Source organism: Oncorhynchus clarkii, chromosome 12, assembly GCF_045791955.1.
Source record: "Oncorhynchus clarkii lewisi isolate Uvic-CL-2024 chromosome 12, UVic_Ocla_1.0, whole genome shotgun sequence".
Classification (NCBI taxonomy): domain Eukaryota; kingdom Metazoa; phylum Chordata; class Actinopteri; order Salmoniformes; family Salmonidae; genus Oncorhynchus; species Oncorhynchus clarkii.
In genome coordinates, this window is record NC_092158.1 from 90,679,625 (window position 1) to 90,693,777 (window position 14,153).

The following is a 14,153-nucleotide window of genomic DNA, read 5'->3' on the forward strand; positions in this document are numbered from 1 at the left end:
AAACTTAATTCTAACCCTAACCCTAGTTCCTAACCCTAAACCGTACTCTACCCTTACCCTAGTTCCTAACCCTAACCCGTACTCTACCCTTACCCTAGTTCCTAACCCTAAACCGTACTCTACCCTTACCCTAGTTCCAAACCCTAAACTTAATTCTAACCCTAACCCTAGTTCCAAACCCTAAACCGTACTCTACCCTTACCCTAGTTCCTAACCCTAAACTTAATTCTAACCCTAACCCTAGTTCCTAACCCTAAACCGTACTCTACCCTTACCCTAGTTCCTAACCCTAACCCGTACTCTACCCTTACCCTAGTTCCTAACCCTAACCCGTACTCTACCCTTACCCTAGTTCCTAACCCTAACCCGTACTCTACCCTAGTTCCTAACCCTAACCCGTACTCTACCCTAACCCTAGTTCCTGACCCTAAACTTAATTCTAACCCGAGCACTAATTCTAACCTTAACCCTAAACCGCCTAGAAATAGTATTTGACCTTGTGGGGACTAACAAAATGTCCCCAGTTTGTCAAAAATACATTTGTTTACTTCTGGTCCCCACAAGTATAGTTGAACACATGTACGTACACACACACACACACACACACACAGTGTCCCTCCTTCTCTCTGTATTTATTTCACTCTATCCTTCACTCTCTGTCCCTGTCGTTCTAATCTCTGGTATTTCTGTTAAAAGGTTAAAGACTGTATCAGTGTCACACACTGCTGTCTATTTCTGGTAGGCAGTCTGTAGCGTGTGTGTAGTGTGCATGTGTAGTTAATATGTGTAAGTGTGTGTGCCATACTGAGTCACTCCTTGGCATTCTAGGTGTGCATTGTCATAGCAGTGCAGTGCACCATGGGAAAGCCCTGTGTAGTGAGGTCAGATCATTTGATTGGATGAGAGCGATACTGTGCTCTAATCGTCCTCACTTCAGGACTGGAAGTTGTGGAACATTTGTGTAAATCATTGTGCAAGCTCCCAGTTCTTTATGGTATAAACAACAGGAAATGGTCTTTTAATTCTCTGTACTGGGCAACAACAAATAAACATATACATGTCAAACACTCTATGTCCAGACTGTGACCACATTGAAAATATGCTAAATGTGTTGCGACACTATGGCTAACAGCACCTGCCTGGCTAGCAAGCTACTTTAAAAACACTGACCCCAGTCTCTTTCTCACCCTTTCTCTCTCCCTCTCTCTTCACCCCAGGTGTACTTTGGTCGTTGGCTGATTGAGGGCAGTCCATACGTGGTGCTGATAGATGTGGCGTTCACTGCCTGGAACCTGGATAAGTGGAAAAAAGAGTTGTGGGACAACTTCTCTATCGGGGTGCCCTGGTTCGACCGCGAGGCCAACGACGCCGTCCTCTTTGGCTTCTTGACCGCCTGGTTACTAGGGGAGGTGGGTTGCTGCCACAGAGGGTCAGGGATAATGGGTTACTAGGAGAGGTGGGTTGCTGTCAGGGATAATGGGTTACTGGGAGAGGTGGGTTGCTGTCAGGGATAATGGGTTACTGGGAGAGGTGGGTTGCTGTCAGGGCTAATGGGTTACTGGGAGAGGTGGGTTGCTGTCAGGGATAATGGGTTACTGGGAGAGGTGGGTTGCTGTCAGGGATAATGGGTTACTAGGAGAGGTGGGTTGCTGTCAGGGAGGGTCAGGGATAATGGGTTACTATGAGAGGTGGGTTGCTGCCAGGGAGGGTCAGGGATAATGGGTTACTATGAGAGGTGGGTTGCTGCCAGGGATAATGGGTTACTAGGAGAGGTGGGTTGCTGCCAGGGAGGGTCAGGGATAATGGGTTACTGGAAGAGGTAGGTTGCTGTCAGGGATAATGGGTTACTGGGAGAGGTGGGTTGCTGCCAGGGAGGGTCAGGGATAATGGGTTACTATGAGAGGTATGTTTCTGTCACGGAGGGTCAGGGATAATGGGTTACTAGGAGAGGTGGGTTGCTGTCGGAGGGTCAGGGATAATGGGTTACTGGGAGAGGTGGGTTGCTGTCAGGGATAATGGGTTACTAGGAGAGGTGGGTTGCTGTCAGGGAGGGTCAGGGATAATGGGTTACTAGGAGAGGTGGGTTGCTGCCAGGGAGGGTCAGGGATAATGGGTTACTATGAGATGTGGGTTGCTGTCAGGGAGGGTCAGGGATAATGGGTTACTAGGAGAGGTGGGTTGCTGCCAGGGAGGGTCAGGGATAATGAGTTACTAGGAGAGGTGGGTTGCTGCCACAGAGGGTCAGGGATAATGGGTTACTAGGAGAGGTGGATTGCTGTCAGGGATAATGGGTTACTGGGAGAGGTGGGTTGCTGTCAGGGAGGGTCAGGGATAATGGGTTACTAGGAGAGGTAGGTTGCTGTCGAAGGGTCAGGGATAATGGGTTACTGGGAGAGGTGGGTTGCTGTCAGGGATAATGGGTTACTATGAGAGGTAGGTTGCTGTCAGGGAGGGTCAGGGATAATGGGTTACTAGGAGAGGTGGGTTGCTGCCAGGGAGGGTCAGGGATAATGGGTTACTGGGAGAGGTGGGTTGCTGTCAGGGATAATGGATTACTAGGAGAGGTGGGTTGCTGTCAGGGAGGGTCAGGGATAATGGGTTACTAGGAGAGGTGGGTTGCTGCCAGGGAGTGTCAGGGATAATTGGTTACTGGGAGAGGTGGGTTGCTGCCAGGGAGTGTCAGGGATAATTGGTTACTGGGAGAGGTGGGTTGCTGCCAGGGAGGGTCAGGGATAATGGGTTACTAGGAGAGGTGGGTTGCTGCCAGGGAGGGTCAGGGATAATGGGTTACTATGAGAGGTGGGTTGCTGCCAGGGAGGGTCAGGGATAATGAGTTACTAGGAGAGGTGGGTTGCTGTCAGGGATAATGGGTTACTAGGAGAGGTAGATTGCTGTCAGGGATAATGGGTTACTAGGAGAGGTGGGTTGCTGTCAGGGAGGGTCAGGGATAATGGGTTACTAGGAGAGGTGGGTTGCTGTCAGGGAGGGTCAGGGATAATTTGTTACTAGGAGAGGTGGGTTGCTGCCAGAGAGGGTCAGGGATAATGGGTTACTAGGAGAGGTGGGTTGCTATCAGGGATAATGGGTTACTAGGAGAGAGAGATTGCTGTCAGGGATAATGGGTTACTAGGAGAGGTGGGTTGCTGTCAGGGATAATGGGTTACTAGGAGAGGTGGGTTGCTGTCAGGGAGGGTCAGGGATAATGAGTTACTAGGAGAGGTGGGTTGCTGTCAGGGAGGGTCAGGGATAATGGGTTACTAGGAGAGGTGGGTTGCTGCCAGGGAGTGTCAGGGATAATGGGTTACTGGGAGAGGTGGGTTGCTGCCAGGGAGGGTCAGGGATAATGGGTTACTAGGAAAGGTGGGTTGCTGCCAGGGAGGGTCAGGGATAATGGGTTACTAGGAAAGGTGGGTTGCTGCCAGGGAGGGTCAGGGATAATGGGTTACTATGAGAGGTGGGTTGCTGTCAGGGAGGGTCAGGGATAATGGGTTACTAGGAGAGGTGGGTTGCTACCAGGGAGGGTCAGGGATAATGAGTTACTAGGAGAGGTGGGTTGCTGCCACAGAGGGTCAGGGATAATGGGTTACTAGGAGAGGTGGATTGCTGTCAGGGATAATGGGTTACTGGGAGAGGTGGGTTGCTGTCAGGGAGGGTCAGGGATAATGGGTTACTAGGAGAGGTAGGTTGCTGTCGAAGGGTCAGGGATAATGGGTTACTGGGAGAGGTGGGTTGCTGTCAGGGATAATGGGTTACTATGAGAGGTAGGTTGCTGTCAGGGAGGGTCAGGGATAATGGGTTACTGGGAGAGGTGGGTTGCTGCCAGGGAGGGTCAGGGATAATGGGTTACTGGGAGAGGTGGGTTGCTGTCAGGGATAATGGATTACTAGGAGAGGTGGGTTGCTGTCAGGGAGGGTCAGGGATAATGGGTTACTAGGAGAGGTGGGTTGCTGCCAGGGAGTGTCAGGGATAATTGGCTACTGGGAGAGGTGGGTTGCTGCCAGGGAGTGTCAGGGATAATTGGTTACTGGGAGAGGTGGGTTGCTGCCAGGGAGGGTCAGGGATAATGGGTTACTAGGAGAGGTGGGTTGCTGCCAGGGAGGGTCAGGGATAATGGGTTACTATGAGAGGTGGGTTGCTGCCAGGGAGGGTCAGGGATAATGAGTTACTAGGAGAGGTGGGTTGCTGTCAGGGATAATGGGTTACTAGGAGAGGTAGATTGCTGTCAGGGATAATGGGTTACTAGGAGAGGTGGGTTGCTGTCAGGGAGGGTCAGGGATAATGGGTTACTAGGAGAGGTGGGTTGCTGTCAGGGAGGGTCAGGGATAATTTGTTACTAGGAGAGGTGGGTTGCTGCCAGAGAGGGTCAGGGATAATGGGTTACTAGGAGAGGTGGGTTGCTATCAGGGATAATGGGTTACTAGGAGAGAGAGATTGCTGTCAGGGATAATGGGTTACTAGGAGAGGTGGGTTGCTGTCAGGGATAATGGGTTACTAGGAGAGGTGGGTTGCTGTCAGGGAGGGTCAGGGATAATGAGTTACTAGGAGAGGTGGGTTGCTGTCAGGGAGGGTCAGGGATAATGAGTTACTAGGAGAGGTGGGTTGCAGCCACAGAGGGTCAGGGATAATCGGTTGAATGGGGATAAGGGGGGCGTGGCCTACATACTGCTCACTGTTATAAGTAGGTGGTTCTAGCCCAGTGGTCGCCAACCTTTTCTGAGTCAAGATCACTTTCGCAGTCAAAAAGCAAGCTGAGATCTACTGCTCAGATTTATTTTTTACATTAACCTCACACAAACAGTTTTGTAGGAATGAGGTTTGGGCAGTAGGCCTAATACATTCTCACAGAATACTGGCTATATGATTGGCCTGCCAATATTGTTAATCGGACCATATTGTATTTCAAAACTCAAGCTTTGATAACAAAATAGATCAGTTGGTTTAGCACTTGTGAGTCACTGTGAAGCATGAATTTAAATAATTGTCTTTTTTATTTTACTGGACTGATGGTACCTGCAGCTGATGGTCAACGAGGCTTTTTTATTTTACTGGACTGATGGTACCTGCATCTGATGGTCAACGAGGTCAAATCACCACGTCAGTGATCTTCAGGTCGAAAAGTCGGAGCTCTAGAAAGATGTCCGAGTTTCCGACTTGGAATTCTGAGTTAGATGACCGTTCAAAACGATTTTTCCCAACTGCCTCTCACAGTCCCTGCTCTCTCCTTCCTTTCCTCCGGTGAGACTGACCAGAGAGAGGAGACACCACCTCTCACGATCCCTGCTCTCTCCTTCCTTTCCTCTGGTGAGACTGACCTGAGAGAGGGGACACCACCTCTCACAGTCCTTGCTCTCTCCTTCCTTTGCTCCGGTGAGACTGACCAGAGAGAGGGGACACCGTCTCTCACGATCCCTGCTCTCTCCTTCCTTTCCTCTGGTGAGACTGACCAGAGAGAGGGGACACCACCTCTCACGATCCCTGCTCCCTCCTTCCTTTCCTCTGGTGAGACTGACCAGAGAGAGGGGACACCGTCTTCCACCTGCTCTCTCCTTCCTTTCCTCCGGTGAGACTGACCAGAGAGAGGGGACACCGTCATCCACCTGCTCTCTCCTTCCTTTCCTCCGGTGAGACTGACCAGAGAGAGGGGACACCGTCATCCACCTGCTCTCTCCTTCCTTTCCTCCGGTGAGACTGACCAGAGAGAGGGGACACCACCTCTCACGATCCCTGCTCTCTCCTTCCTTTCCTCTGGTGAGACTGACCAGAGAGAGGGGACACCACCTCTCACGATCCCTGCTCCCTCCTTCCTTTCCTCTGGTGAGACTGACCAGAGAGAGAGGACACCGTCTCTCACGATCCCTGCTCCCTCCTTCCTTTCCTCTGGTGAGACTGACCAGGGAGAGGGGACACCGTCTTCCACCTGCTCTCTCCTTCCTTTCCTCCGGTGAGACTGACCAGAGAGAGGGGACACCGTCTTCCACCTGCTCTCTCCTTCCTTTCCTCTGGTGAGACTGACCAGGGAGAGGGGACACCGTCTTCCACCTGCTCTCTCCTTCCTTTCCTCCGGTGAGACTGACCAGAGAGAGGGGACACCGTCTCTCACGATCCCTGCTCTCTCCTTCCTTTCCTCCGGTGAGACTGACCAGAGAGAGGGGACACCGTCTTCCACCTGCTCTCTCATTCCTTTCCTCTGGTGAGACTGACCAGAGAGAGGGGACACCGTCTCTCACGATCCCTGCTCCCTCCTTCCTTTCCTCTGGTGAGACTGACCAGAGAGAGGGGACACCGTCTCTCACGATCCCTGCTCCCTCCTTCCTTTCCTCTGGTGAGACTGACCAGAGAGAGGGGAAACCGTCTTCCACCTGCTCTCTCCTTCCTTTCCTCCGGTGAGACTGACCAGAGAGAGGGGACACCATCTTCCACCTGCTCTCTCCTTCCTTTCCTCCGGTGAGACTGACCAGAGAGAAGGGACACCGTCTTCCACCTGCTCTCTCCTTCCTTTCCTCCGGTGAGACTGGCCAGGGAGAGGGGACACCGTCATCCACCTGCTCTCTCCTTCCTTTCCTCCGGTGAGACTGACCAGAGAGAGGGGACACCGTCTCTCACGATCCCTGCTCCCTCCTTCCTTTCCTCTGGTGAGACTGACCAGAGAGAGGGGACACCGTCTCTCACGATCCCTGCTCCCTCCTTCCTTTCCTCCGGTGAGACTGACCAGAGAGAGGGGACACCATCTTCCACCTGCTCTCTCCTTCATTTCCTCTGGTGAGACTGACCAGAGAGAGGGGACACCGTCTCTCACGATCCCTGCTCCCTCCTTCCTTTCCTCTGGTGAGACTGACCAGAGAGAGGGGACACCGTCTCTCACGATCCCTGCTCCCTCCTTCCTTTCCTCCGGTGAGACTGACCAGAGAGAGGTGAGACTGACCAGAGAGAGGTGAGACTGACCAGAGAGAGGTGAGACTGACCAGAGAGAGGTGAGACTGACCAGAGAGAGGTGAGACTGACCAGAGAGAGGTGAGACTGACCAGAGAGAGGTGAGACTGACCAGAGAGAGGGGACACCATCTTCCACCTGATGGAGAAACTCGGTCGCACCGCATCTGCCTCATAAACAAATTCATGATGTTCCTGTGACCAGAGAAAGTGAAATATTCCTTAATATTAAAATGGACATGACGAGCTGCTAATAATAATAAAAGGCAGGGCTGTTGATACTTGGCTACTCATTCATTACAGCTGCAGCCTGAGTGGAAGTACGGAGATGTGCGTTTTCTAATAGTGTTGAATATAAACAGTGACAGAGCTGAATAGAAGCTTAAACACTCACAAAAACAGCAGCTCTTTGCTGTATTCGTTGACAGTCTCGGTTGTCATGGTTTTAAAAGTGATTAAATCTTACGTAGACTAGTAGACTATTAAACTTGGCGGTGGCCAGGGTCATGGAAGCTCTGTAGCCACGGTGATTTGAGCTTTCCAATTGGGCAGCGTAGTAGGTGCACTTGATTTAGTCACAGATTTCCGGGTATGCAGAGTTTGTCTCATGGGAACACTTTGCTTACCCAGGACGTTTGAATCAAGTGCACCTACCAGCAACAGCTCAACACGGTCTAAAAAAGGAGCGCATGCCTTTATCGTTCGATGGCCATTATATTAACCCCACATTGTCTTCTTCCAGAATGCTGGCCCATTATATTAACCCCACATTGTCTTCTTCCAGAATGCTGGCCCATTATATTAACCCCACATTGTCTTCTTCCAGAATGCTGGCCCATTATATTAACCCCACATTGTCTTCTTCCAGAATGCTGGCCCATTATATTAACCCCACATTGTCTTCTTCCAGAATGCTGGCCCATTATATTAACCCCACATTGTCTTCCTCCAGAATGCTGGACCATTATATTAACCCCACATTGTCTTCCTCCAGAATGCTGGCCCATTATATTAACCCCACATTGTCTTCCTCCAGAATGCTGGACCATTATATTAACCCCACATTGTCTTCCTCCAGAATGCTGGACCATTATATTAACCCCACATTGTCTTCCTCCAGTATGCTGGACCATTATATTAACCCCACATTGTCTTCCTCCAGTATGCTGGACCATTATATTAACCCCACATTGTCTTCCTCCAGAATGCTGGCCCATTATATTAACCCCACATTGTTTTCCTCCAGTATGCTGGACCATTATATTAACCCCACATTGTCTTCCTCCAGAATGCTGGACCGTTATATTAACCCCACATTGTCTTCCTCCAGAATGCTGGCCCATTATATTAACCCCACATTGTCTTCCTCCAGAATGCTGGCCCATTATATTAACCCCACATTGTCTTCCTCCAGAATGCTGGCCCATTATATTAACCCCACATTGTCTTCCTCCAGAATGCTGGCCCATTATATTAACCCCACATTGTCTTCCTCCAGAATGCTGGCCCATTATATTAACCCCACATTGTCTTCCTCCAGTATGCTGGCCCATTATATTAACCCCACATTGTCTTCCTCCAGTATGCTGGACCATTATATTTACCCCACATTGTCTTCCTCCAGTATGCTGGCCCATTATATTAACCCCACATTGTCTTCCTCCAGAATGCTGGCCCATTATATTAACCCCACATTGTCTTCCTCCAGTATGCTGGCCCATTATATTAACCCCACATTGTCTTCCTCCAGTATGCTGGACCATTATATTAACCCCACATTGTCTTCCTCCAGTATGCTGGCCCATTATATTAACCCCACATTGTCTTCCTCCAGAATTCTGGCCCATTATATTAACCCCACATTGTCTTCCTCCAGTATGCAGCGCAGTGTGAGGAGCCTCCCCATATCCTGGCCCATTTCCATGAGTGGCTGGCAGGCCTGGGCTTGGCGCTATGCAGACAGAGACAGTTGCCCGTGGCAACCATCTTCACCACCCATGCCACCCTGCTGGGACGCTACCTGTGTGCCGGCAGCGTGGACTTCTACAACAACCTCGCCGATGTGAGTGTATCTGTGTGGGTGTGTTTGTGTGTACACATGTGGTGATGTCATGATCTGTGGTCATGATCTGTGGTGTGTGTTGGTCAGGGTTGGGATGTCATGTTTACTTTGTTCTGATTGCTCTGTCTTTGTGCATCTTCACCATCATTCACAGGTAACTGACCTCACAGTAAGCGTTGTGGGTCATTCTAGGTTGTTTGAAGGTCAGTTGTATCACCCTAGCTAGTATCTTTTGCCATGATCCTAAATCAACCTCTAGTCCCCTACTTAGTATTCACTAGTGTAGATCTGAAAGGAAACTGTTACCAGATGATACCAAGCTGATGCTTCTAGAGTTAGTGGATAACTGTTACCAGACTGATGATACCAATCTGATGCTTCTAGAGTTAGTGGAGAACTGTTACCATACTGATACCAATCTGATGCTTCTAGAGTTAGTGGAGAACTGTTACCATACTGATACCAATCTGATGCTTCTAGAGTTAGTGGAGAACTGTTACCATACTGATACCAATCTGATGCTTCTAGAGTTAGTGGAGAACTGTTACCATACTGATACCGATCTGATGCTTCTAGAGTTAGTGGAGAACTGTTACCAGATGATACCAAGCTGATGCTTCTAGAGTTAGTGGAGAACTGTTACCAGACTGATGATACCAAGCTGATGCTTCCAGAGTTACACAAGTGTGTGGAAGGTGGGGCGGGCAGGACCTTAGCGTTTTTAGCATGTTGGTTTTTAGCATCTAGTCTGTCCTGTTTCATCGACCCTGGATTGCTCCACTAAAACAGTGAAACACTTATTTGATGTGCTATTTACTTGGCCCACAACTGCTGAACACGTTGTGTCTCCCAGCCTCTTCACCATAGCCACTACTCTAGATCAGATAGGCTTTGTTTTATGATCAAAAATAATTGAGAATACTTTTTTTTTTCATGTTACTTATTCAATAAACTTTAGCTCATAGTAGGTAATAGCTTAGTCTTGGTGAGTGGAATTGACGATTTGGAATTGTCCTCTCTGTCTCAGTTCAACGTGGATAAGGAGGCGGGGGATAGACAGATCTACCATCGGTATTGTCTGGAGCGGACAGCGGCACGCTGCGCTCATGTCTTCACCACCGTCTCTCAGATCACAGCCGTTGAGGCAGAGCACCTGCTCAAGAGGAAACCAGGTGTGTGTATGTCTGTCACAGGAATTCCTCTCAAGTCTCTGTTTTTTTTAACCTTTTAACCTCTTTGTTTGTTCTTAGTTGACTGTCTGGCTAACCTCTCCTGTTATCTCTACCTCTCCTCTCTCTTGTTATCTCTAACCCTCATCTCCTGTTCTTTCTCTACCTCTCTTGTTATCTCTACCTCTCCGTCTCCTGTTCTCTCTCCCTTTCCTGTTCTCCCTCTCTCTCCTTCTCCCCCGCCACCCCACAGACATAATCACCCCTAACGGGCTGAACGTGAAGAAGTTCTCTGCCATGCATGAGTTCCAGAACCTGCACGCCCAGAGCAAGAACCGTATCCAGGAGTTCATCAGAGGTCACTTCTATGGGTCAGTGGGGTCACCACCCAAACACAAATATACTATATATACATACTGCTGACCCACTGGGCACAGATGTCATTTCAATGTCTATTTTTGATTGTCATTATGTTGAGTTGTCAACTAATGTAAATTCAACAAAACATGATCACCATCACATTGGATTTAGGTTCAAAGTTGGGTGGAAAAAAATAAGAAATTCCCTTATGTTTATTTTTTTTGTTGATTCAACATTATCACATTTGTTTTGTTTAAATGATGTGGAAACAATGTTAATTTAACCCGTTTTTTCCCATCATATTAATAGACAACCATAGAAACAGCCTGTTGCTTGAACCTTATTGACACTATCATTTTCAGGGTTTGATACTGTGGCCATAACAGTGCGACACATGTTTTGGTCGCAAGGGTGGCAGTTGCATATCTTTTTATCATGATTTATTCAAACAGTAATTTGCAATTGACCAAAAATAAATGCTAAGGCCAGAATGGGTATGCAACCCAGGTAAAACGTTTTTGTTTGAATATTGGCGATGCACAAAATCAGTCATCATGGAATAGCCTACCTTGACAATGACATTTCTTCTCCACTATTTGGTTGTTGAAGTCATTGGTTATGGTAGCCGATTCACAACTTCTACTGCTCCAATATAATTATTACGTGATTTAATTTCTGATCAGTTTTTATGAGATTCGGGTGCTTTCGTTTGTTTCCTGCTGTTTCAATTGAAGCCTGTTGCGGTAAAACCCTATGTGTTTATTATAAGAAAATAACATTGTATAGAAAACCAAGTTGAAGCAAACATTCAAAGGTAGTTTGGCCGGTGTTGTAAATAAGAATTTGTTCTTAACTGACTCGATTAGTAGGTTCACTTATTTATTTTTTAAAGTGGTGAGACTGACTAGCTACCACACGTTGTTGTGTTTGTGTCAGGAGCATGCTGTCTATTTAATCAGGCAATGTCCACATTATTGTGACATTTTAGAATGTAAATGTTTTGTCAATGTCAATGCATAATACTATTGGTTAGGCCTATTAAAAACAGAATGCATTATTCATACAATGTCCATGCATAATACTATTGGTTAGGCCTATTAAAAACAGAATGCATTATTCATACAATGTCCATGCATAATACTATTGGTTAGGCCTATTAAAAACAGAATGCATTATTCATACAATGTCCATGCATAATACTATTGGTTAGGCCTATTAAAAACAGAATGCATTATTCATAGTGGAAACGGGGGGGAATTGTCTTCTTCTATAGGCTATTACAACAATGACATAAAATGTAGCTCCTTCAAAATTTGCCTACAATTAAGTGCTTAAAAAAATAATTTCAAGTCCTTGAATTTGACTTTCCGATGTCTGTATGAACCCTGTAAGGCGACTTACTCAGCCCACAAATTAAATATAAAATCACCTGCTGTCAGGTCTTGTATTTTTTTCTTCGGGACAGTAGCTTTCAGTTGGCACTGGCCCAGTGTGTCTCGCACATTTACCAGAATGTCAAGCCCTGCTGTGGGCTTAGCCGTTAGCGGTGCTAATGAGTGTCTAACTGTTTTGGGGTAAATGGAAAGACAATTAAAAGGTCAATACAAAGTAGCCTATAACTTGGCAGACACCTGGCAGAATCATTATGATTTACATCAATCCAGTGGCCGTTGTTTTGAAAACTGCATCACAAGTGACTACAGAAACACAGTTAGCCAAACACAACTATCTGGCTGGTGCTCACCTGAGTTAAAGGGGAACAACACCAAAAAAAACTTGATTGCTGACATTTTGAGACTGTATCAACAGTGGACTAATTAAACAAATGTCAAAATATAGTTTGTGGTATTTTTCTTTAGTTTGCTAAGATTCTCAATCTCATTATCAAATTCTACATACCCCAACCTTCATTTTAATGCTTTAAATCTTGATTATGGAGAACAAGGGAATGAATGAATGATGTGGTTGGATGAGGGTTGGGGTCCATTCCATTTCAATTCAGGAAATAACCTGAATTCCAATATCAATTCTCATAGAGAAGCAAATGGAATGTCGGTTTACTTTTGGAATTGACTGAATTGAAATGAAATTGACCCCAACCCTGGTCTGGACATGTGGTCAGGTGATGGTCTCATCTTGAATGGTTGTTGTTGTCCCACCCGCCAGACACCTGGACTTCAACCTGGACAAGTGTCTGTTCCTGTTCATCGCTGGGCGGTATGAGTTCAGCAACAAAGGAGCTGATATCTTCTTGGAGGCTTTGGCCAGACTCAACTATCTACTGAGAGTAAGCTGTGTGTGCGTGTGTCCGGCACTGTGTGTGTGTGTGTGTACGTACACGTGTATCAGAAAATGTGTGTGCGTTTGGAAAGTATTCAGACCCCTCAACTTTTTCCACATTTTGTTAGGTTACTGCCTTATTCTAAAAAAATCCCTCATCAATCTACACACGATAACCTCTTTTTGATTTGTCATTATGGGGTTTTAGACATGTTTGTAAATGTATTACAACAACAAAATATTATATCAAATTGACATAAGTCTTCAGACGCTTTACTCTCAGTACTTTTATGAAGCACCTTTTGCAGAGATTACAGCCTCGAGTCTTCTTTGGTATGACGCTACAAGCTTGGCACACCTGTATTTGGGGAGTTTCTTCCATTCTTCTCTGGAGATCCTCTCAAACTCTTGTCAGGTTGGATGGGGAGCGTTGCTGCACAGCTATTTTCAGGTCTCTCCAGAGACGTTCGATTTGGTTCAAGTCCGGGCTCTGCCTGGGCCACTCAAGGACATTCAGAGACTTGTCCCGAAGCCACTCCTGCATTGACTTGGCTGTGTGTTTAGGGTCGTTGTCCTGTTGGAAGTTGAATCTTTGCCCCAGTCTGACGTCCTTAGTGCTCTGGAGCAGGTTTTCATCAAGGATCTCTCTGTACTTTGCTCCGTTCATCTTTCCCTCGTTCCTGACTAGTTTCCCAGTCTCTGCCCCTGAAAAACATCCCCACAGCAGGATGCTGCCACCACCATTCTTCACTGTAGGGATGGTGGCAGGTTTCCTCCAGACGTGACACTTCGCATTCAGGCCAAAGAGTTCAATCTTGGTTTCATCAGACCAGAGAATCCTGTCTCAGAGCTCTCTCAAACAATTCCTTTGACCTCATGGCTTGGTTTTTGCTCTGACATGCACTGTAAACTGTGGGCTTATAGACAGGTGTGCCTTTCCAAATCAGGTCCAATCAGGTCCAATCAATTGAATTTACCACGGGTGGACTCCAAGTTGAAGAAACATCTCTAGGATGATCAATAGAAACAGGATGCACCTGAGCTCAATTTTGAGTCTCATAGCAAAGGGTCTGAATACTTATGTAAATAAGGTATTTCTGTTTATTCTCAAATAAGATATTTTTTTATAGATTTGCAAACATTTCTAAAAACCTGTTTTCACTTTGTCATTATGGGTTATTGTGTTTAAAAAAAAATCCATTTTAGAATAAGGCTGTAACGTAAAAAGTCAAGGGATCTGAATACTTCCTGAATGGACTGTGTGTCTGTGTGAGTGTACACACCCATTGTCTACCTGTCTGTCGGTTAGTTGGATGTATTCAAGAATCTTGCAGCTATTTACTCCCTCCCTGC

The 14,153-nt window shown here is 47.1% G+C and overlaps 1 protein-coding gene across 5 annotated transcripts in view; it reads left to right on the plus strand.

Moving 5' to 3' along the window:
* Positions 1-14,153, plus strand: part of LOC139421609 (glycogen [starch] synthase, muscle-like) — a 29,331-nt gene that overhangs the window by 5,845 nt on the left and 9,333 nt on the right. For all 5 annotated transcript variants that reach the window (XR_011635657.1, XR_011635655.1, XR_011635656.1 and 2 more), the window contains exons 4-8: positions 1,218-1,409; positions 8,806-8,991; positions 10,019-10,163; positions 10,414-10,531; positions 12,687-12,807. Coding sequence is in view for 1 of the 5 variants with exons in the window: in XM_071172668.1 (XP_071028769.1) it covers positions 1,218-1,409; positions 8,806-8,991; positions 10,019-10,163; positions 10,414-10,531; positions 12,687-12,807 (762 nt within the window). In the remaining 4 variants the exon portion in view is untranslated. The remainder of the gene's footprint in view (positions 1-1,217; positions 1,410-8,805; positions 8,992-10,018; positions 10,164-10,413; positions 10,532-12,686; positions 12,808-14,153) is intronic.